This window comes from Myodes glareolus, chromosome 17, assembly GCF_982192425.1.
Source record: "Myodes glareolus chromosome 17, mMyoGla1.1, whole genome shotgun sequence".
Lineage (NCBI taxonomy): Eukaryota > Metazoa > Chordata > Mammalia > Rodentia > Cricetidae > Myodes > Myodes glareolus.
The window spans coordinates 36,275,321-36,297,017 of NC_142042.1; the positions used below are offsets into that span (position 1 = coordinate 36,275,321).

Sequence of the window (21,697 nt, forward strand, 5' to 3'; positions counted from 1 at the left end):
GACCTTACATGGGACTGACCTAGGCCCTCTGCACATGTTGCAGCTATGTAGCGTGATCTTCTTGTTGGACTCCTCAGTGGGAGCAGGAACTGTCTCTGACTCTGTTGCATGCTTTGGGGACTCTTTCCTCTTACTGGGTTGCCTTGGCCAGCCTCAATGGTAGAGTAGGTGCCTAGTCTTTTACCCTGCCCAATTCTCTTTAGGACACACACATACACAACAGCATTACTTGTAGTGTGTGTTGGGGGGAACCTTTGGTAAAATAGCCACTGACCCTGTTCATGAAAGTTTCCAATGTGCCCCCTCCCCGCCCCCCCACAGGTGCTGGTGGTGTGCTTCACTGTTTTCGGCGGGCTGATGGCGTTTAACTACAACCGCGCGCTCCAGCTGTGGGCCATCCCTCTGCTGCTAGTGGCCTTCTTCGCCTACCTAGTGGCTCACAGTTTCTTGTCTGTGTTTGAAACCGTGCTCGATACACTCTTCCTGTGCCTCGCTGTGGACCTGGAAACCAATGACGGATCACCAGAGAAGCCGTACTTCATGCACCCCGAGTTCTTGGTAAGCAAACACTCCATCTCGTTGTCATCTCCATCCTCACGACCTCCCCCCCACCAAAGTGCGGAAGACTGACGGGGGTGGGGGGGAGCAACACATCCAGTCTCAACTCTAGTCCAGGGGGCTCCATGAGTTGCTACCTCCACCTGGCCCAAAGTTCCAGAGGGGGATGGGAGCTCAGCTTTCTGAGGATGAACTACTTCCCTATGGAGAAGCCTCTGCCCTCTCCAAAGAGAACTGAGAACGCCATGGGGTGTGTGGACTCTTCCGTGGGACTCTCGTAGATGCAGTAGTGGTTATCTTCGGCACTAACAGCCCCTTGGATAGTCTGGGAGTTTGAACAATCGGTGTTTATGGGAAGCATTTTGCAGTTCCAAGCACTATTCATACCCACAAACTTTGGGTAGAGCGTGTTGTTCTGCAAACTCCTCACCTTTAACACCAATACTGACAGATCCGCTGCCCTCAGGCCCCCTGCTAACAGGGCACACCCTCCCAGAAGCCCCATGCTGCTTGTATCTGGAACTAACAGGCAGTGGTTTCCAACAGCTTTTTTTTTTTTGCAACACAATAAATTGTTCATCTTTTGTTTTATCCTCTTCAGACCGAACACATTTCAACAACTGAGCCGTGTCTCCTCTTTGGCTGCTGGGGGTCAACTATTTTAGCAATTTTCTTTCATTTTGTTGCCATAAAAATTAAGGCTTAAGCTCCTTTGGCCTTAAAACATTCAAAGCATTGTCAGTTCAACAGGTACTGGACTTCAGCACTTCTATGAGTGCATGAGTATTAATATGAACCACCCTCCATTCACAGACACATAACAATTTTTACCTGTCTTTATGTACCCTGATGGTTGCATTAAAGCTAACTTTAACTTGCTCTACTCTTCATGACTTGTACATCTCCAGTTAAAAGTCGACTTTGAAAGCTACATCACTATGCACGCTGGCCTTGCACTCATAGCGATCCACCTGCCTCTGCCCCTCGAGTGCTGGGATTAAAGGCGTGTGCCACCACAGCCGGGCTACTTGGAGACCTTTTCCAATCAATTTCCTAAAAACTCTAGGGCCGTGACTAAATGGCTACCCGAGGAGCTGTCACATCACTGGTGCTGGTCACTCTTTTGTTTTTCAGAGTTTTGTAAAACGGACCAACAACTTTAACAACACAAGGTCTCAAGAACACAAGGATGCCTTACCAAATGAAGAGGGGACAGAGCTGAGGCCCATTGTGAGATAGGGACCCAGAGACTTTTGTACCTGAAGACCCTGAGTGCGCTTTGACCTCGCGGTGATGCTGACACCAAGTCTACAGCTATTTTCACATGAACCAGAGCAAGAAAAAGCATGGTAAAACTATGTTTATACTGCCATCTCTTTAAAAGGCCCACAGTGCCCGGGCCCGGTGACATACATCTATAATCCATCCCCAACAATTAGGCAGCTCAAGTACAAAGAGCACCAGTTTACGGCCAGCCTGGGCTACACAGGCATTTAAAGCCAACCTGAATGCTATGTAGAGACCGTATCTCAACATAAATAAATAAATACAAATAAAAAATAAGATTGGCCCTCTGGATAAAGACAACTCCTGCCAAGCTTAAAGCCTTGAATTGATCCCTCCAGACCCACATGGTGGAAGGAGAGAACCAATTCCCACAAGTTGCCTCAAGACCTCCACACCTGTGCCGTGGCACATGTAGACACACACACACAAACACACACAAAATAAAATACATTTAAAATGTAAGTAAATAACATACCTCGTAAAACTTACCTGAGTTTGTGAGGTCACAACCAGCTTAATTTTTTTATGGCAGATTTTGTTAGCATAAGTCTCTAGAATACTATTCTTACACAGGGCAGGACGTTCTGATTCTTGCAACTCTGGGAGCACGCTATCAGCTCTTACACTTACTGACATAAGGCAGGCGTGAACTCGACTGGAGCAGCATACCCAGGACAGGCAGTTAAGCAGGATGCGGCTCAGCCGGCCGCCTGCAAGCAGAAGGCGCTTTCACAAACCAGCAAACATTAAGAGAAAGCGATGCTCAACCTCTGCCCAAAATGAGACTTGCCAGGGAGCTTTTTAAATTATTTTTTTAAACACACCTGACCAGCAGCCAAAATGTAGATGGCTTACAGAAGACCTTTTCCTTTTTAAAGCCCTAAACAAGATGAAGTTTGAATGTGAGGACGGGCGCCTCATCAGTCGGGATGCGGTGTGGAACGCCCATCCTAAGAGGAAGCCTGACCTGACAGACTTGGCAGGCCAGCGCCTGTGATGTAAAAAAGTCCCCTTCCCTTGCTTGTCCTAGCCACCTCTGCATTTGACAGGAAACAGTCTGACAGCTCAGGCCCACTTTAAATGCAAATTTCTTCTTCCACGGTACCTTTCAGCTCTGAGTGATTTCCAGGGCACTCCCAGAAGCATGAGTGAGTCATCACTGAGTGATGATGTCATTTCTGTGGGTTCAAGCATCTCTTTATCTGTCTTGACAAAAACCACCGGAGCCCAACCGCCAGCCCCATCAGAAGAAATCGCTTGGCTGAGACAAGGTCGGAAGGCGTGCATGACCAACTTCCCTCAGCGAGACACTGGAGTTTCCCACACCCAGCTGTTGTTCAGCCTTCCCTTAGGTGAGAAGGATGGCTTAGAGTTTCCTCAGTTAGCACCCTGGGCTCCCCCAGGTCAGCTTGGCACCATTCATATCCTACCCTCAGTGCCCATATAGTAACTCTCCCTTGCAGACGGAAATGCTTTTAAGAGTATTCCAACTTGAATTTAAGATGAACCAGGGCAGCCAAGTCATAATAACGCAAGGACCAGGTAATTCCTGGCTGTCACTTAACGCAATGGGAATTTTTCTTCTTTTGGTTATTGTTTTGCTCTTGTAGCCTTCAAACAGGGACTCTGTAGCCCAAGCTGACCTCAAATTCGCAGAAATCCTCCTGCTTCAGCCTCTCTGGTGCTGGGATTACTGGGGGTTAAGTCATCACACCCAGTTTAGACTCAGTCTCCACGAGTGCCATGTCGTATGAGTTAAATAATGTTGAAATACCTTCTCAGTGTCCAAGGAATGAGGCCTCTGATTTCTGACCTGACTCTGCCTACACAGAAGCTAGCCAGAAAATAACCAGCCTGCGGTTCATATGAATGTTCAAAAAAAATATTTATTTATAAAAAATACAATGGGATAAGTTTATGCTGAGAAATGCAGCAATAAATACAGTTGGAGGAAACAGCGACTCTACAGTGATACATTGGCACAAATGAAGTCTGCAGGTACACACCCAAACCTACATGTCCGCGGCCATCTTGGTATACGCGCCTCGAGAAGCGCCACTCGGAAAAGACCTTGTCAGCTTATAGAAGAGAATGAGTACACGTATAATCACAAATGCACACTGATCATGACTTTATTTAAAACTCAGCAAGCAGGACTGCAGAAAAAAAAAACAACCATGTGTCAGGTTTTCTACACGCTGCATCTTAGGATTTAGTTGGCAAAGACCACATTTAGCAAATCAACATTTTAGTCTTCCATGTTTAAGCCAGATACACACTAAACTGTAGAAAAGAAAAATAGGTTCCTATTGTTTGAAAAATACCAGTTTAAGTGTAAGATTGTAAGAAAAAATGCATAGCTTGTCAATATAAGAACTGGCTGCCCTTCCATGGTGTCCCTTTTCACTTCACACGCGGTTATCGGTTATGCTGTAGGACTTAACGGTTACAGCACTAGAAGGCAACTATTTGGGGAGGAGGCAGAGAAAGGAAAAAGGAATGTATGTAAGGCATTCTTTTTCTTAAGGTACAATAAGCATAATAGTGTTTTAGGAAGACGAGAGAAGAATTACTCAAGGCTAGCTTGGGTCTCACTGGATAAAAACAATGGACTAAATACTGCGCTCCCGTGTGTGATTCTAATAGTCAATGCCCTGGTCATCGCCATACTGGTATTCTCGGGGGTAGTCATCGGGGTACTCGCCATGGTACTCATCGGGGTACTCCGCCTGGTAATCACTATCACTGATTTCTGACCCATTTGTTCCTGTGCCCTGGCTTCCGTTGTGAATGACGGGTTCTGTAGGGGCGGCGCAGTACTTGGGGTCGTACACTTGCCGCCCAAGCCCATACACGCTCATTCCTTTCTGGGAAGCCACTTTGTTGGTACCCATCTGTAGCGAGATGGTCGAGCTGTCCACTGGCTGTAATGTTAGCTTCTGGTCGTAGATGTCTCTTCTGGTCCCCGGTGCTAACATCCCAGCCTGGTATGAGAACATAACAGTACACAAGGTGAGACCGGAGCTAAGAGCTGTACTTGTTAATATTGTCGACACTGTGAAAGTCATGTGACTGTGAGCAACTTTCAATCGGTTTGATGAGGACCTAACTTACCAAAATATTCTTAAACTACTCATCTTTACGACAGGAGTCACCTAGTCTTGAGCTGAGCCAGGTCATCTTTCACATCTCTGCCCACTGTAACACCTCCACATGGCCTCCAACAACTTACTTTGAGTATTTTCCCCTATATGTAATACAGAAGCAATACTACCTACTGCTAAGTAAAGAATTAGACACAAAGAATATAAAAACAAAGCCCAGGGCTGGAAATACGGCTCTGTGGTTAAGAGCACTTCTCTGTCTTGCAGGGGACCCAGGGTCAGTTCCCAGCACCCACATGGTGGCTCACAACTATCTGTAACTTAATTTCAGGAAATATTGCATATTTCTGACTTCCAAGGGTACCAGACATATACATGGTATACACACACACACACACACACACACACACACACACACACACACAGAGGCAAAATAGCCACACACAAAAACCAAGTAACTAATACTTTTTATATTTAAAGAAGTTCCACACTGGCAAACCTAAAAGTTGCATGTGAATGTCTACTGACGGCCACCTAGGCCACCAGTCTTAAATAAGCATACATTAAATAAGCATTCAACTAGAAGCATGCTGAACCAATCTAAGGGACTGAGTTGTCTCAAGAGGCTGTCATGAGGAGCCACCCTCTTCAGTTCCTTCACTCCTACCTCAGTTTCTCACTCATGTCAAGCACACTTTCAGACACAGAGTGGGTGAAAAGGCCAACGTGAGTGGCAGCTACGAGAAACGACTGTTCGTGACAGGGCAGGTTCCAGAAAGAGAAAAATAGCAGATTTCCCCATAAACATAATGGGGTTACTAAAACTTACAGTTATTATTTTTAGATATAAAATCCTGCTGCTCTCAAAAGCTTATTGGGTAGGTACCTCCTTGTTGTGTGTGTGTGTGTGTGTGTGTGTGTGTGTGTGTGTGTGTAACAGAAAGTGTGATGAGGAGGGCAGATAAGGAAGACATGGGCCAGGATGCACATAAGAAGGCTAGAGGTCAGCTCTGTAGTCAGTGCCCTCGTTCCATCTTCAGGGAGGCTGCAGGGAGCAAACTAAGGTCACTAGACAAATGCCTTCACCCTGGGCCATCTTTACCACACCCTCATCTATTGAAAAATTCTTATGCTGATGAAGGAATTACTTCTATCAGATTGGCCTGTGTCTGTGTATCTAAGGGTATTTTCCTGATCGCTTATGAATGCAGGAGGGCCCCCTGGGCAGGGAAGCCAGGCTGTCTAAGAAAGGTAGCAAGGGAAGCCAGTAGGTGACCTTCCTCGATGGTTCCTGCATTAGCCTGTCTGGAGGATGGACTATGACTTGGAAACGTAAGGCAAACACAGCCTTTCCTCCCGAGTTACTTTGGTCAGACTGTGTTATTGCAGCCATAGAGTCAGAACACTAACAGCTACAGAATTACTTAACCAGCCTTTCATAAAAAGTCATTTCTCCCCTAACTCCATGTTAAGTTTCAAACCAGGAACAAATGGCTGAGGTGGATCCCTCAGTCCCTACTTGCTGCAGGGTATGGCTGGCACACCTGGCCCCCAGAGGCTCTTCCCTACGTAACCCAGACATTTTGGTTCTCCGCCCCTTTTGCACCTTTGGCCTCCTGGCTGCTGTACCTGGTTCCCCTCTCCCTACATGGCCCAGCTCAGTCTGGTCATGCCCCACTCTGGCCGCTCCCAGATGTCCCTGCCTCTGGCTGTGCTCTCCCGCATGTCTACAGTAAACTCTCTCCTCCACCATCCCTGGCAGCAGCCATGTGCTTCCTTAGTTTTGTTTTTTCCCCCCCTCATTCACTTACTGTTCCGTGAGAATATGCTGACTAAACAGCTCTTAGCAGAAATGCCAGATAATCTTACGGACCCATTTAAACGGGCCCCTCGAAAAGCAAAACCAAACTGGGGTAAGGGAGGACCGACCATCTTTTACTTGGATCTAGGAGCAGGAACACACATAAACATCACTTTTTTCTTCTGCTGAGGCAGAAAGGCCAACTGTTCTTGCTGCCAACCAAAACCATTAGTCACGCTACACTCTGCAGCCTGGAGAAAGGGCCCTTTGATTCTCCTGCTCTCCCAGCAAAGCCTACTTTCCTGAAGACTAAAAATACTATAGGAAAAATACCATCGGCGACTCTAGCTACACACGGGGTCAGTGCTCGCTTAGAGCGGCCTCCGTGCCCTTTGCTTACCTGGCTGGCTCCTTTGTTGGTGCCCATCTGCAGACTAATCGTGGTCTGGTCAAAGGGTTTGTCGGTCTGCATCTTGGGGTCATAAAGATGCCTCCTGGTCCCATAGGCTGTCATACCCGCCTGGCTGGCACATTTGTTGGTTCCCATCTTTCAAGTGAAAAGATCAGCATTGATTATCAAAGGTCAGTAACAGATACACAATACAACGAGGAAACGTAAAGTGGAGCGGGGGGTGTAGCTCGGCACTAGAGTCCTCACCTGCTGTGTACAAAGATCTCGAACCCAGCACCAAAAAGCTGGGGCAGGGGAAGCAGGGGACTTACAAGTTCTCGAGCTAAGGCGGTGCTAGGCAACTAGGTGTGAACTCCCCTCTGTGCTTCTGAAAGCAAAATGGGAAGCCTACCTCTAAAAGAAAAACTCCAAACACTCTTCAATACACAGAACCCCACAGAACAATCAGCTGTATACAGACTTGCAGAAAGAGGCGTAGTGTTAAGTAAGAAGCTACTGTGCTGGCAGAACCATGGAGAAATTCCCCGCCCCTCTTTTCTATACTCTCTGCAGCACGGGGACCAGTTCAAAGTGTGCCCACTTCAGTCAGGGAACCCTGCAGCAGGTGTGGACAAAGAGGACAAGCCTCTGACTCCGGGTCCAGGTGCACCCGACCTTTCTGCTGCCATCAACAAAGTTCACACTCCTGAGTCACATAATCAAGTCACAAGGGGGGGGGGGGCACTTATAAAAAACATCTTGTAATGTTTCAGTAAGTTTATAATGTCATGCTGGGCTAAAGTCCATAGCAATCTTTGCTGCAAGCACAGTCTGTGTGCTCAGAGTTAAAACAGCAAAGCAAAGGCCCATACTTAGCCATCCTCAACATTTTCAGAGAGGAAAGAGACATTTTCTTCCCACAACTCTCGTATACTGGCCAGAACCAGGAAGAGGCAGCCAGAGAAGTGTAAACTGAGGCAGCCTCAGAGGAATAATTAACTTCTCTGCCCAGCTGAGAACTACATGACCCAGGACTCAGTGCCACCAGTGTCACGAGAGGACCAGTTCCTACGATTTTAAAGAATGTGGGTGGGGCTTTGCTTTTCTGAGAGTCTCATACAAACCCAGGCTAGCACTGCACCCACTAGGTAGGCAAGAATAATAACCTTAAACCCCTGATGGTCCACTTCCCACGTACTGGGTGCACATGGGTGCACACCACCATGCTCAGAGAACACTTACAAAAGAAAACGTCTATTACAAAAAGCAAAACCCCTGCACGGGGTTTTGACACACACACAAAGATTGACACACACACATACATATAAGCAAAAAAAGGAGGGGGAATTACTGCAATATTAACATCTGTATAGATGCAAATGGAGTTTGCAACAGACATCTGTGAATACCCCTTGGGGTTTATCTGCATATGTCCCCCTGAGTATAACTAAAGCCACATTTAGAAACCCACACTGTCCAAAAATACATATTTCGCTTTAAAAGTTAACAGTATTTTAGAACCTTATTTTGTTCCCTTAATTTATCTTTTCAAGCACTGGCGTTAATTTTCAGGCTGCAGGCTCCAACTGCATGGGGCTCTCACTGATCAGCGTTCGGGCTCGTCCACTCTAACTGCCCTCCATTTATACAATGTTGTACTTTTGAAAATGAAAGCCACCTGAGAGAGACTCAGTCAAAGGGGCAGTTCACCAAGGAGGTCCTCGGCTTTCACACCACTTGTGTGTGGTTTTGTGACTCTCTTTAGGGAGACTGTAAAAGTCACCCTAACCACCAGCTTCCCAATCAGCAGGCTTGGTCGCAATACTGCACACTGATTGTGTGTAATGATTCTGGCACTGTGGGCTTTGTATTATTGCTCCCCTTGCTCAATGACATCTAAGAATTTATAAAGTGCATTTTCTTTCTTTTTAAAAGACAGTATGATTAGGAAAAACTACAACAACAAAACTTAATTTCCTAGAGAAACAATGGGCAAGCTGAACGGCATACCTGAAGTTTCTTTTAAAATGTCATCATTTTAGCCATACATGGAGGCACACACTTGTAATCCCAGCACTCGGGAGGCAGAAGCAGGTGGATCTCCAGGAGTTCAAGGCCAGACTGGTCTACAAAGTGAGTTCCAAGTTGGCCAGGACTGTCATACAGAGAAACCTTGTCTGGGGGAAAATAATCAAAACACCACCATCATTTTCTTATAGCTGTTGTGTTATTTAATTTTTTTTCTTTTCTTTCTTTTTCTTTTTCTGTTTTCTTGAGATGAGGTTTTTCTGTGTGGCCTTGAACTCAGAGCTGTCTGCTTTTGCCTCCTGAGTGCTGGGGATTAAAGGCCTGTGCCACCACCACCCAGCTAATTTTCATTTTTTGAAACAAGATCTCATTCTGGAGATCAGGCTGGTCTTGAAACTCCTATGTAGCCCAGGAGAACTTCGAACTCAGAGCAACCCTCCTGCTCCACCCTGTTAAGTGCTGGGATTACAGGTGTAAACCGCCATGCCCCACCACTGGTTTTAAATAGGTCGAAACTGTATAAGCCATGTATATATGTGAGCAATCTGCATTATAGAACTTTCGTGAACACTTTCCTCATGAGAGGCAATAACACTTCGTGTAGCAATAATTAATGGCACCATGTTAATGGATGAAAAAATAATATCACACCACTTACCTGTAAACCAATTACACTTTGGGCCAGCCTTTAATTTGCCTTCATCAAAACGTCTTGCTTGTTTTTCTGCATACTTGACTCCGATGTCAATGGTTGTGTGGAAGCCTTTTGTTTTTGCCTAGACATAAAACACATTCGCCAGCTGAGTCGGAACACAGATATTCTGCCACCAGCATTTTGAAGAGGAAACGACAAAGAGATGATGTCCACAGACAAGCTTCAAGGGTGAGATCATATCATACCAGAAGGAGAAAACCTACTCAGGGCCACTCAATGATAATAGTGTACCCTTTGAAATGAGGGTTCTAATTAACCTATCTGACACAAGCTGATGTCAGCAGTCTTTTTATGAAGCTAGCAATTATGGAAGATGCAGTGTCCCCCCCCCCCCCAGTTTTTGTATCCCTGAGAGAACAATGATGTAATTCACCAGCTATGTGCAGGAAACTGTAGAGCATGTACGTACCAGACCTGCTAGGGCCACCAGTGTAGTCTGAACCTGGGTCATGTTGCCATTCTCGAAAAGATCATTTGCTTCAAATATGTCATGGGGCTTCATACCGTAAGCCTGGATAGCTTTGATGAAGTTGCCGATATTCTCCAACTGGATAAATAGAAAGAGTCACATCAGGTTTGAAGCTAACTACGGACACACTAAGAACCTGCAATCTTGATGACTGGTTAGCGAGACTCCAGACAGAGGGGTTTGGGGTAAGAATCCCTATCAGACACACAGTAAGGACACAGCTCTTTCTGGAAAAGGGTTTATAGAACGGTCTTTAAGAAGATCTTAAAACAAAACAAAAACAAAACAAACCCTAACAACAACAACAACAAAATAAAAACCACACTTTTTCCTGTTCTTATTTTGAGACAAAACAAACAAACAAAAACAAAACAAAATCCAAGAAGCTCAAACTGGCCTCAAACTGGCTACAATAAAGATCTTTAATTTCTGAACCTTATGGCCTAGATCCCCACCCTCCAGACATGGTGCTGGAATCTGAGGTGAGCCCTATCACCCCCTATTTATGCCGTGCTGGTCAAAGCCAGGACTTCCCAAATGCTAGTCAAGCATTCCACAGACTGGCCCATATTCCCTGCTTTTCAAAGCTCTCTAAGGACAAAACTGGTCATGTATGAGTGTGTGTGGGGGTATGCATGTATGCATCATGTGGACATTTAGTTGCATGTGCCCCCGTGTGTATACATATACATGTGTAGGCTAGAGACTGACATTAGATTTTTCTCCCCCATCACCTGCCACTTTATTGCCTGAGGCAAGGAGGGTCTCTCCGCACACCCAGGGCTCACCTACTCAGTCAGTGTTGCTAGTCAGCTTGCCCTGGCGATTCCGTCTCTGCCTCCCACACACCCAGGATTTACACGTCCACCCAGCTTTTACGGGGTTCTGAACTCCACTCCTTGGGCTTAGGTGGTGACCACTTTGCCCACGGCTCCCAGGCCCATCGTCCTTACACGTGTTTAAGAATTCTGTGTCAGCGTGATCTAGGCCTGGAGCTTTCTTTATCAAAAGTTACACACAAATATTAATAGTTAACTATGCATTTTAATTTTAGTTTCAAAGTAAGTTGGTTACTAAGCGGTTGCCATCTCCCAACCCACTTAAGACCAAATACATAGCTAAAGCCATTCATAAGCACCAACGAAATGAAGCTATGATGCGATGTTCCATCATAAACTAGGGGTCACTGCTCCCCCTCCCCTTTATTCTTATGGTCCAGATGGTATGTGTGTAAGATTGTATTCTTCAAAGTAAACTAACTAAATGCAAAAAATTTCTAAAACTAAACGTGAGAAGAGACCAGTTCAGTAAGCAATAATGCCAACATTTTTAATGGCAAAAACAAATAAAGCCACGTGTACAGCTTTCTGTTTACACACACACACACACACACACACACACACACACACACAGAGCCCTACAATTTATATAAAAATTTTGACCTTTTTCACCAAATAAAAAGAAGCCAACTGGGATAGTGCAGTTCACTTGTAATTCTAGGCCCAGGGAGGCTGAGGCAGGAATATTCTGAGTTCTGTCCAGCCTGGGCTACAAAGTGAAACCCTTGTCTCAAACAAGAGAAGGAAAGGAGGGAAGGGGAACAAGAGAAAGAACAGAGGGAGAGGAGAGAAAGAGGGAAGGGTGTGAGGGAGGGAAGAGAGGGAAGGAGGGAAGAGAGGATGGGAGGGAAGACAGGAGAGGAGGGAAGGGAAGGAGGGAGGGAGGAGAAGAGGGAGGAGAGGGAGAAAAGGAATGGATGGGAGGTTGCTCACTTGGTAATTACCTGAGGCCAGTTTAGTGAGGACTCATTGACTTTCTTCACAGAGCCTGGCTGTAGCTTGTTTATGAGTCTAAAAACAAAATTACAAGGACACTTTGTGGGTCAAAAACAAGGATTAGATATTAAGCTAATTCCCTGGAGTCAGTAAAGGAAAGTATTAAACACGGTGGTAGACTATCAAGGCCGACACTCTAGCTGGGGTGGGGAGCCAGGGTTATTAAGGGAAAGGCCCATGGAAAGGGCAGAAGAGCATAAACCACCCGGGGAGGCCGCTTACTCGCAGAGGATGATGCCATCCTTCAGGCCCAGCTGGAAGTTGGTGCCAATGCCCATGCCGGTCACCTCTTCGATCCAGTTGCGCAGATCTTCCTCCGCTTGCTGGTCATACTTGGATGCAATCTGAAATACAAGTCCCCTAACTTTAGAGGGACTCGGTGACAGGGTGCCGCCCTCCACTGCCTCCCAGGGTCCTCAGCTTCTGGTCACTACCCACTAAGCCCAGCAGTGACAGGTAGGAGAGTTCACAGGTGACCTTAGCCGGCTGTCACAGCTTCAGTAACTACACACAAATTCTCCATGAAGACAGTGTCCATTAAGGGACAAGGAGAGAGAACCCAACAGGACAAGGCAAAGCCTGAGCCACGACACAAGGAACGCGATTTAGCGGTGTTGCAACACAGAATCGGCTGGACCTTACATTTTAAAGATGAAGTTGTTAGTCACCATATTCCAAAGAAAGATGGAGCAAGATTCCAACACATGGCATTATGACACACGGTTATCTCAACCATCTAGGACATACCATTCCAGGAGTTTGTCCAGAAAGCTCTGGGATCTGCCTTCTATTACAAATACAAATTATACTGCACACACACGATAATAAACACACTTCAAAAAATACATTTGAAAGGCATTTCTCTAGGCTTAGAAAAACACTACATTTGAAAGACCCTTTCACAATAATACCACAACCCTAAGCCTTTTCCTTTTAGTTTCTTTTTTCTTTTTTGGTTTTTCGAGACAGGGTTTCGCTGTGTAGTCCTAGCTGTCCTGATAGACCCGAGCTGGCCTCAAATTCACTGAAACCCACCTGCCTATGTCTGGGATTAAAGGCATACGCCACCACCACCCAGTAACTTTTTCCTTCCTGAGATTTATTATTTTATTTTACGTGTATGGGTGTTTTGCTTGTACGTGTGTCTAAGCAACATGCAGAGCCCATGGAGACCAGAAGAAAGTATCAATTGATCCCCCGGAACTGAAGTTATAGAAGGATGTAACCGAGTGGGTGCTAGGAATCTAACCTGGGTCTTCTGGAAGAGCAAACAGCACTCAATAGCTGAACCATTGCTCCCGCTCCCTAAACTTATTTAAAAATGAAACTTCAATATTAAAAATGACACGCACCACACCTTTAATCCCGGCCCTCAGGAGGCAGAGGCAGGCAAACCATTTAAGTTTCAGGTCAGCCAAGTCTAAAAAGTGAGACCCTGTCTCAAAGAAAAAAAAATGTTCAAGTTGTTCAAGTTCCCTTGCCCTAAAAGTTCCTTAAAGAGTCTGGTCAATGAAAAACATAAAGTAGGGCGGTGGTGGTGCTCACCTTTAACCCCAGTACTCAGGAGCGAGAGGCAGGCAGATCTGTGGGTTCTGGTCTACAGAGCAAGTTCCAGGACAGTCAGGACCACACAGAGAAAGTCTATCTCAAGAGCAAAAATAAAATAAAATAAAATAGGAGGTAGAGGAGGCAGTGGTAGCTTCGGCGGCTGCAGCTGGAACAAGGCAAAACCACGCACTTTCTCTTTTCGTTCACCACAGGTGAATACGCCAGCTAGACACACTTAGGCAGAGCCCAGTGGCTAGAGATAGGACCTTGGGCATCAATTAGAGCCTTGTCAGAAAGGAAAATGAACAGCAGGGCTGTCTGCTGGCCATAAAACATAATCAGGCTTAGGACCGAGAGATATGGATCACCACACTGCTCAGAAGCAGGTCCAGAGAGTGCAGGTCAGCCAGCCCTGCAGGAGAGAACCCCGGGTCGGCGGGTCAGGATGGACATAAAAGAGGCTGATTAGGTTACTGTGAACACCCAACAATGAAAGTCAGCACCGAGTCTTAAAAACAAGCAGCCACAATGGACTACACTTGATTGCAGTTCCTCTTCAGGTGACAATGATGGCTTTACTTTTTTTTTTTTTTCCCCAAGGGTGGGAAAAATGTCATTTCTCACTTCAAATAAATGAAAGAGTCACACACATCCTCCTCTTGCAGGCTCATTAGGCTTCAGGTAGCCTTGGAACAGCATCAGAGAGCAGCCGACTGGCAGGTGCCTCCCCTCCCCCCTCACCAAGGGAGGCTCCGCTGAAGTAAACAGATGATTCAGGGGTTGCTGTGCCCCTTCACACTCCATTACCCATAATTAGAGAAACAGGGACTGGATAATGGATAATTTACATTAACTGCGTGTTTGCTTAACCAAGATTAGAAAAGGAAATCCAGCAAGCTTCCACAGTCAGGGTTAGGCCGGCACAGCGGTGCTTCATGGATCCAGTCCCGCCCACCTGTAAGTTAGTTTATAGAAGACAGTTCTACAGTGTAAAGTGAGCCTCGTGGGCAGCGAGGTTCCCTCCCTCGTACCCTCACGCCTTGAGAAGGTCTACTTTATCACCTGCCAGCGTGGGTGACACTGGAGCTACCTGAGGGAGGAGGAAGGAGGTATGGACAGTAGTAGATTCTGCCTGGGATTCACCTTGTCAGGGAGGGTCAAGCAGAAAGCAGCCACCGCTCTCTTACCCCAGATAAACATCCGTGGTAATTTATCTCCTTCCACATAGAAAACAGGTTCAATTATATATGACTCCTAAACAGAGTAGAATAAACTATGCACACTGGAAGGTGAGAGATTAGGATAGGGGCAAAAACGGAAGTCAGTCCTCCGTAGGTACGGCTCTGGAAAGCAAATTTGACCTGAGCTGATTTTTTCCAAGTGATGGATGCCCAACTGCACGATGCATTTCAACACACCTGAAGAGTGGTACCCAACAAGAAGCCTCTGTCTTCGCTCTACCTGCCCTTCGGTCTTCAAGAAGGGCCCACTGTTAATTCATCTATCTTCTGATCTGATGTAGGAGGGTCGTCTATGTGTTACTTTGATTGGTTAATAAAGAAACTGCCTTGGCTTTTGATAGGACAGCAGCTTAGATAGGCAGAGTAGATAGAACAGGATGCTGGGAGAAAGAAGCAGAGTCAGGCAGACGCCATGGAGCCAGCCACCAGGTCAAATATGCTGAATCTTTCCCGTGGTGCTACACAGATTATTAGAAATGGGTTAATCAAGATGTGAGAATTAGCCAACAAGAGGCTAGAACTAATGGGCCAGGCAGTGTTTAAATGAATATGGATTCCATGTAATTAATTTCGGGTAAAGTTAGCTGGGAGCCGGGCAGTGGGAAGCAGCCCGCTTCCCACTCCTTTTACAAATGGCGCAACACTGATCCAGTTCCTGTCTCCATCGCAGCAAAACTGACTTCAGTAAATAAGTTCCTTCTAGTTGTCTACTAACTTGGTCAAGCATCAAAAACTGTGACACATGGGGCAGACATAAACGCAGGCAAAACACCCATACACATTTAAAAAAAAGAGAGTAAAGAGGGGTTGCATACTTGCAATCCCAACACAAGAAGACAGATGGGTGGAGTGGAAAGTCAGTGGGGGACACACAGTGAGACCATATTTGGGGGTGGGTGGAAAATATCCTCTTGCTTTTTCAAATACAGAGATGAAATTGTTACAGGGTTTTTAGAAACCATCACCACTGTCCTGCAAAGAAAAAAAAACCTGTGTGTGTGGAGATAGAGAGGAGGGAGTCAGAGAAAACCTTTCAGGAACTGGTTCTCTCCTTCCACCTTGTTTTTAAGGCAGGGTCTCTCTTGTTTCTATGGATAGCATAGAGTTCAAATGGAGCTGCTCTATACCAGAAGGACAACACCTCTTATAGATATCACAAGCTATTTAAAAAGCCCAGTACCAGGTATGGGATACCTTTTTTGAGAGGTATAGGATCTCTCCAACATTACAGGCTATTATTGCCAGACTTCTTTGTTACCCTGCAGAATTGTTACCCTCCCTAAAGACACCACATCCATATACACAAAGAACACAGAGAAATCCAGCCGGTACTGACCTAGAAGTCAGTCTCCCTACTGGGACTGAAAAGTAAACAACAATTGTGAATCTTGAAGTTACAACTGTCTGGCATGATATGGCCACTGGTGAAACAGGGGAATGGAGGTTATAAGAATAACAGATGGCTTTCTGATTGGACTTAAGGCTCACTCCTCATGACTTGGCACTGTTAACTGGACCAAAAAACCCATGGTTGCCTAAGTCATCCATAAGAACCTACTGCTCTTATTTTGCTAAATGGACACAGTAATAAACTGCATCCGAAGTTCTTACCCAACAACCACAGATTTGCAGTGGCTGGTGATTAATACAGAGACCCACAACTAGTCAACATGCGCAGAATAAGGGACTATGAAGTGTTCAACTCTAAATGGGTCCTCTGTATCCCAGGCCCTGGCGACAAGGTTCAGAGTCACTGTGGAAAGACATGGTGGAAGAGCTGCAGAAGCAGAGGCAGTGGACACCTGCAGCAAATGCAGTCACCTGGCTTGGCAAGGCTGCTGCACACACTAACCCACAGCTGTGACCGCAGCTCAAGACGTGCACAAGATCAAGCCAGCCGAAATCCCAACACGGACAGGTTCCTGACATCCCACTCCTAGTTAAGGAGCTGTTGGCAAAGGATGGACACTGGTGGAATGAGAGTGTTCTCCAGGGATGTGATCCTGGAGACGGTGCAGATGCTCTATCTAGGAGGTGATCCTACACCCACACCCATACACGCAGCACTAAGTGGACTCAGTACGCTTAACTGAGCACACGAAGATGGGAAGGGAAATGGTGGGCAGAATGGGTGAGGCGTTTGATCAAAACACATCATATGCATTATGGAATTCTCAAAACTAAAACTAAAAACAAAAAGTAACTTAGGGCTAAAACAGCATTCTTCCTTGTAACAAAACAAAAACCAAACCAAACCAAAATCCAATTGCCCTAATGTTAGAATAAAGATACAGCCTACAGAAAGGAGGAAAAACGTTCTGCTAAGTCAAGTGTGGTGGCACATGCCTTTAGTCCCAGCACTTGAGAAGCAGAAACAGTGGATCCTTTCAGTCCAAGGACAGGAACTAAGGACTACCTAGTGAAACTCTGTCTCAAAAACCAACCACCAAACAACAACAAACCACCAATCACACATAAGGGTATTCATATCAAAGATATATAAAGAATTTCAAATAATGAAACATCAAGACAAAAATCATCCAATAGATACTGTTTTTGTTAAATGGCTTAACAACCTTAGGCATTGGGGAAATGCAAATTAAAACTGCTTTCAAATTCCACATCACTCTGTTTAGAATAGCTGCCATCAAGGAAACTGGTCAGGTGGTGGCTCACACCTTTAACCCCAGCATTCGGGAGGCAGAGGCAGGCAGATCTCTGAGAGCTCGAGGCCAGCTTGGTCTATAGAGGGAGTTCCAGGACAGTCGTTGCTACACAGAGAAACCCTGCCTCGAGAGAAAGAAAAGAAAAGAAAAGAAAAAAAAAGAAAAGAAAAGAAAAGAGAGAGAGAGAGGGAGGGAGGGAGGGAAGGAAGGAGGGAAAGAGAAAGAGAGAGAGAGAGAGAGAGAGAGAGAAATATTTGATTAACACCCCTGCCTTTGCCATCATCTTTTCCATATCAAAGTCCAAGTGAAGATCACGGAGCCGAGGAGAACCGAGCCTGGGCACAGCTGATGGAGACTTCCCCACTGAAGCTCGCCAACACCTTCCTGCAAACACCAGTAGGGATGAAAACCAAGGGAAAAGCCTTCCAGGCTGTTAGATGAAGTCTTAGCTGAAGTTTCTGTCACTGTGAAGAGACCATGACCACAGCAACTCTTATGAAAAAAAACAAAACAAAACAAAACAAAACAAACAAACAAAAAAAAAACGTTTAATTTGAGCTGGCTCACAGTTCAGAGGTTTAGTCCATGACTATCATGGTGGGAAGCATGGTGGCATGCAGGTAGACACTTGCTGGAGAGGTAATTGAGAGTTCTACATCTCTATCCACATGCAGCAGGAAGAGAGGGCCACACCAGGCTTGCCTTGAGCACCTGAGACCTCAAATCCCACCCCCCAGCAACACACTTCCTCCAACAAGGCCACACCTCCTAATAGCCACTCCCTATGGGTCTATGGGGGCCATTTTTATTCAAACCTCCGCAAATGGGTGGACCGCCCTCTACTACCAGCCAACACTGCCTGTTCTGCTCACCCCTTTGAACATCAACTGTTTTCCTTCCTTCCTCCCTTTCTCCCTTCAGTGCTAAGAACCCTGCTAAGAGCACTAGGCTGAACTACCCCAGCTGCGTTCCTCCTGCTCTGTGGAGCCTCACCCACCCATCTGCTCGGCCTGGGCACTCCTGTCTGAATGTGGGTAGCTCAGAGAAACCATTTGGAGTCGCCCTTCTCTCAAGCGCGGGCAGTCCTGCATGGCTAGTCTTTAGTCCTCGCTTTAGCTCTCTACAGAGCAGTATTTGTTCACAAAAATAAAATTATGGAAGTATGCAGAGCGCACAGAGAGTCTTGCAGGCAACAGTGAACAGAATCCTAGACAAACTCGGGACCCTCCAAAGCCCAGCCCACTCCACAGTCTCATTCCTTTGTACTCCATCTGGCAGAGACGGAGCGAAAAGGTCATTAGGTTAAAGCAACAGTGACAGACAGCAAGGGGAAGAAATGCCAGATGAACTAGGGTACACGACTCTTTCCGTCGCCCCTCCCAGCCCCACCCCCCCTTCTTCAAAGTGTCATCCTCTGTCAAATAAAACAGAAAACAACACAGGAAGGATTCTCTTCAAAACCACAAGCCCCAAGGGCCTGTCCTTCCTAATGGTAGGAGACACTACATCAGATAACAGCCTTCCAGAGCTGAGTAAGAGGCAGCCAAGACCTGGCACTGTGGAGAGACATTTCCCTGCAAGTCTTCAATGGGAAGACAAGGTAACCGGGGAGACAAAAGGCTTCAAAGGCGTCTCAGCAATGGACCAGAGGCAAACCCAGTGCGATTCTGTAGTGCTTTTGTTGGTGTAAGCAGCAAGCATTCAACAAGAAGCTACTAGGGCACCTAGAGGCGGAGGGCTCACCCTCATGGGAAAAGAACTGCCCGATGGCCACACTTGCCAGGCACACTGCGGAGTCCCCTGAAGAGTAAAGGGCACTTGGCTTTTATTCCTGTATCATCAACAGGGCTCTGATTCAGGACTCCTACAGACACCAAAATCCCTACCTACTATAGTGCTTTACATAAAATAGCATAGCTCGTATACATGGTCCATGCACATCCATATATACTTTATATCAACTGCAGACTTATCAGAGCTGATACAATGTAAACGATATATATACATATATATATATGTATATATACGTATGTATGTATAATAAGCAGGCACATAAGGTTCACAGCATAATGACAATGAAAACATATGCTTGGTGAACACACAATTTTCTTCCTAGTATTTTTGATGTTGCTGACTGAATCTGCAGATGCCTGGCCCATGCAAGCAGAGAACCAAGCACTTTTCCTTCCTACAATAAACCATCACAGGGGCTATTAAAACAACATTCCAGGTTATTGTTTCTGGTGCTGACAACAGTCTTCCAATTTTCAGTCATGCCTGAATTCTAGGGCTGCTTTTGACCCCCTCAGATGATTCAGCAGGACCCCAATCTAGCTACTAAAAACTACACCCATGTTAGTGCCCCCAAAGGCTTGTGCTGGAATGCTTAGCCCCCAGTTAGTGGAGCTGTTTGAGAAGGATTAGGAGGTGTGGCCTTGTTGAAGGAGCACATCCCTGGGAGTAGATTCAAAACTTTATGCCAGGTCCTGCCTCTGTCTGCTGCCTGTGGATTAGGATGTAAAGCTCTCAGGTCTTGGTCCAGCACCATGCCTGTTTCCCATCATGACAATCACGGTCCAGCCCTAGAAAGGTGTAAGCAAGCCCCCAGTGAACGGCTTCCTTTCACGAATTGCCTTGGTCACAGTGTCTCTTCAGAGATGGAACAGTATCTAAATCAGCATCTGTCACATGTTTTCTGGATGTTTCTTTCAGCTTCTGCTCCCCTAGTCCTCTTTTCAGACGGCAGACTCGGCCCCAAGAGATCTTATATTCCAGTAGTTCAGAATCTGAAAGTCATTCTATGTTGTGCACTTGCTAGGAAAGCCTGAAAGTCAAGGACAATCACATCTGGAGCAAGTCAGCACAGTAGCATCCAAGAGCATCTCAAAGGCAGGCATTCTTTCAAAGGCTTATAGCCAGACCTACAGACCATGATATAGACTATATCCCCTGATATGGACCATGCTAGTTTCCTACTGTTGAAGCAAAATGTCTGAAGCCAGGTTTCCTTTGGCTCAGTTTCAGTTCGTGGCTACTTGGCCCAGTTGCCTTTGGGCCTACGATGCAGCAGAACAGCAGGGTGGGAAACATGAGACAGAGGAAACTGCTCAGCTGATGGTGTCTGTAAAGAAAGGGAGACAGGGGAAGGGGCTATAATCCCAAACCTCCCCATGATGTCACTGTCTTTCACTAAGCCCCACCTCCTGCTCCCTCCACATTCCTCCAGCCATAAGTAGACAACCAAGCTTTCAACACACAAGGCGTGCCAGATTCCAACTCTACCAGCCAGAGTCACACAAAGACCCTAAGACTTGATGATGCGGTTACCGTGAAACCGACAAGAAGCTAGAGCTTTAAAAACACCGAGAGAAACGGGACTAGTGCCTACTCCAATAAACAGTACGACCGACAGAAGGAAAAGCGAAGAGCAAAGTCAACCCTGGCCTCTCTGTCTAGAAAAATAATCTTTAGATTCTCAGATGCAGACTATACACAGGTAAAAGTAGACTCGGAAAGTGCAGCCCTAAATAGGGAGGGGTACGTGTGCACATGCAACAGGGTGGGGGGAGCACAACTATGGAAGCTGGCTTCCCCAAACACGCCGAAACTGAAAAACTTCAGTTAATAAGGATGGCAACATCTCACTTGGTGAGCAATTGTGAATAGAATCCTGGAGCCAGGTCTACCCACTTCTGACTCCCACCCCCTAACAAGAGTCTCTATGACTGGCAGGTGAGGATGACTGTCTTGGAGGGAACCTGAGACTTTAGGGGAGTGTATGCAAGCACTTGGCAGGTGGGAGGGTAGATATCACCAGCAGCCAGCAAGGGTCAAAGTCACAGCAAGAACAGCTGCCCAGGTCTCCTTCCATGAGGTAAGACCAGTACTTCATCTCTGCGGATCTCAATTTCATGCATGGTACAAAATGGTACTTTAAAGGTGGCATTCGTCTATGGATCATGTCACCAGCCTGAGGCCTCAGAGTCAGAGGTCTATCTTGTTTTGAAGGACATCTGCATCTGAATGCTGCTGCAGTCACCACAGGCGTCACTTA

The 21,697-nt window shown here is 46.2% G+C and overlaps 2 protein-coding genes across 3 annotated transcripts in view; one reads left to right on the plus strand and one right to left on the minus strand.

Annotated features, from left to right (window-relative positions):
* Nucleotides 1-2,121, plus strand: part of Slc44a3 (solute carrier family 44 member 3) — a 70,181-nt gene extending 68,060 nt beyond the window's left edge. For both annotated transcript variants that reach the window (XM_048456661.3, XM_048456662.3), the window contains exons 14-15: nt 322-558; nt 1,693-2,121. In XM_048456661.3, coding sequence (XP_048312618.3) covers nt 322-558; nt 1,693-1,797 — 342 coding nt within the window. In that variant the 3' untranslated portion in view covers nt 1,798-2,121. The remainder of the gene's footprint in view (nt 1-321; nt 559-1,692) is intronic.
* A 1,584-nt stretch (nt 2,122-3,705) lies between these two features.
* The window catches only part of Cnn3 (calponin 3), a 31,469-nt gene continuing 13,477 nt past the window's right edge, over nt 3,706-21,697 (minus strand). The window contains exons 2-8 of the mRNA XM_087897612.1: nt 12,411-12,532; nt 12,137-12,203; nt 10,294-10,431; nt 9,843-9,945; nt 9,204-9,217; nt 7,151-7,297; nt 3,706-4,829 (exon numbers count right to left, since the gene is read on the minus strand). Coding sequence (XP_087753738.1) covers nt 4,485-4,829; nt 7,151-7,297; nt 9,204-9,217; nt 9,843-9,945; nt 10,294-10,431; nt 12,137-12,203; nt 12,411-12,532 — 936 coding nt within the window. The 3' untranslated portion in view covers nt 3,706-4,484. The remainder of the gene's footprint in view (nt 4,830-7,150; nt 7,298-9,203; nt 9,218-9,842; nt 9,946-10,293; nt 10,432-12,136; nt 12,204-12,410; nt 12,533-21,697) is intronic.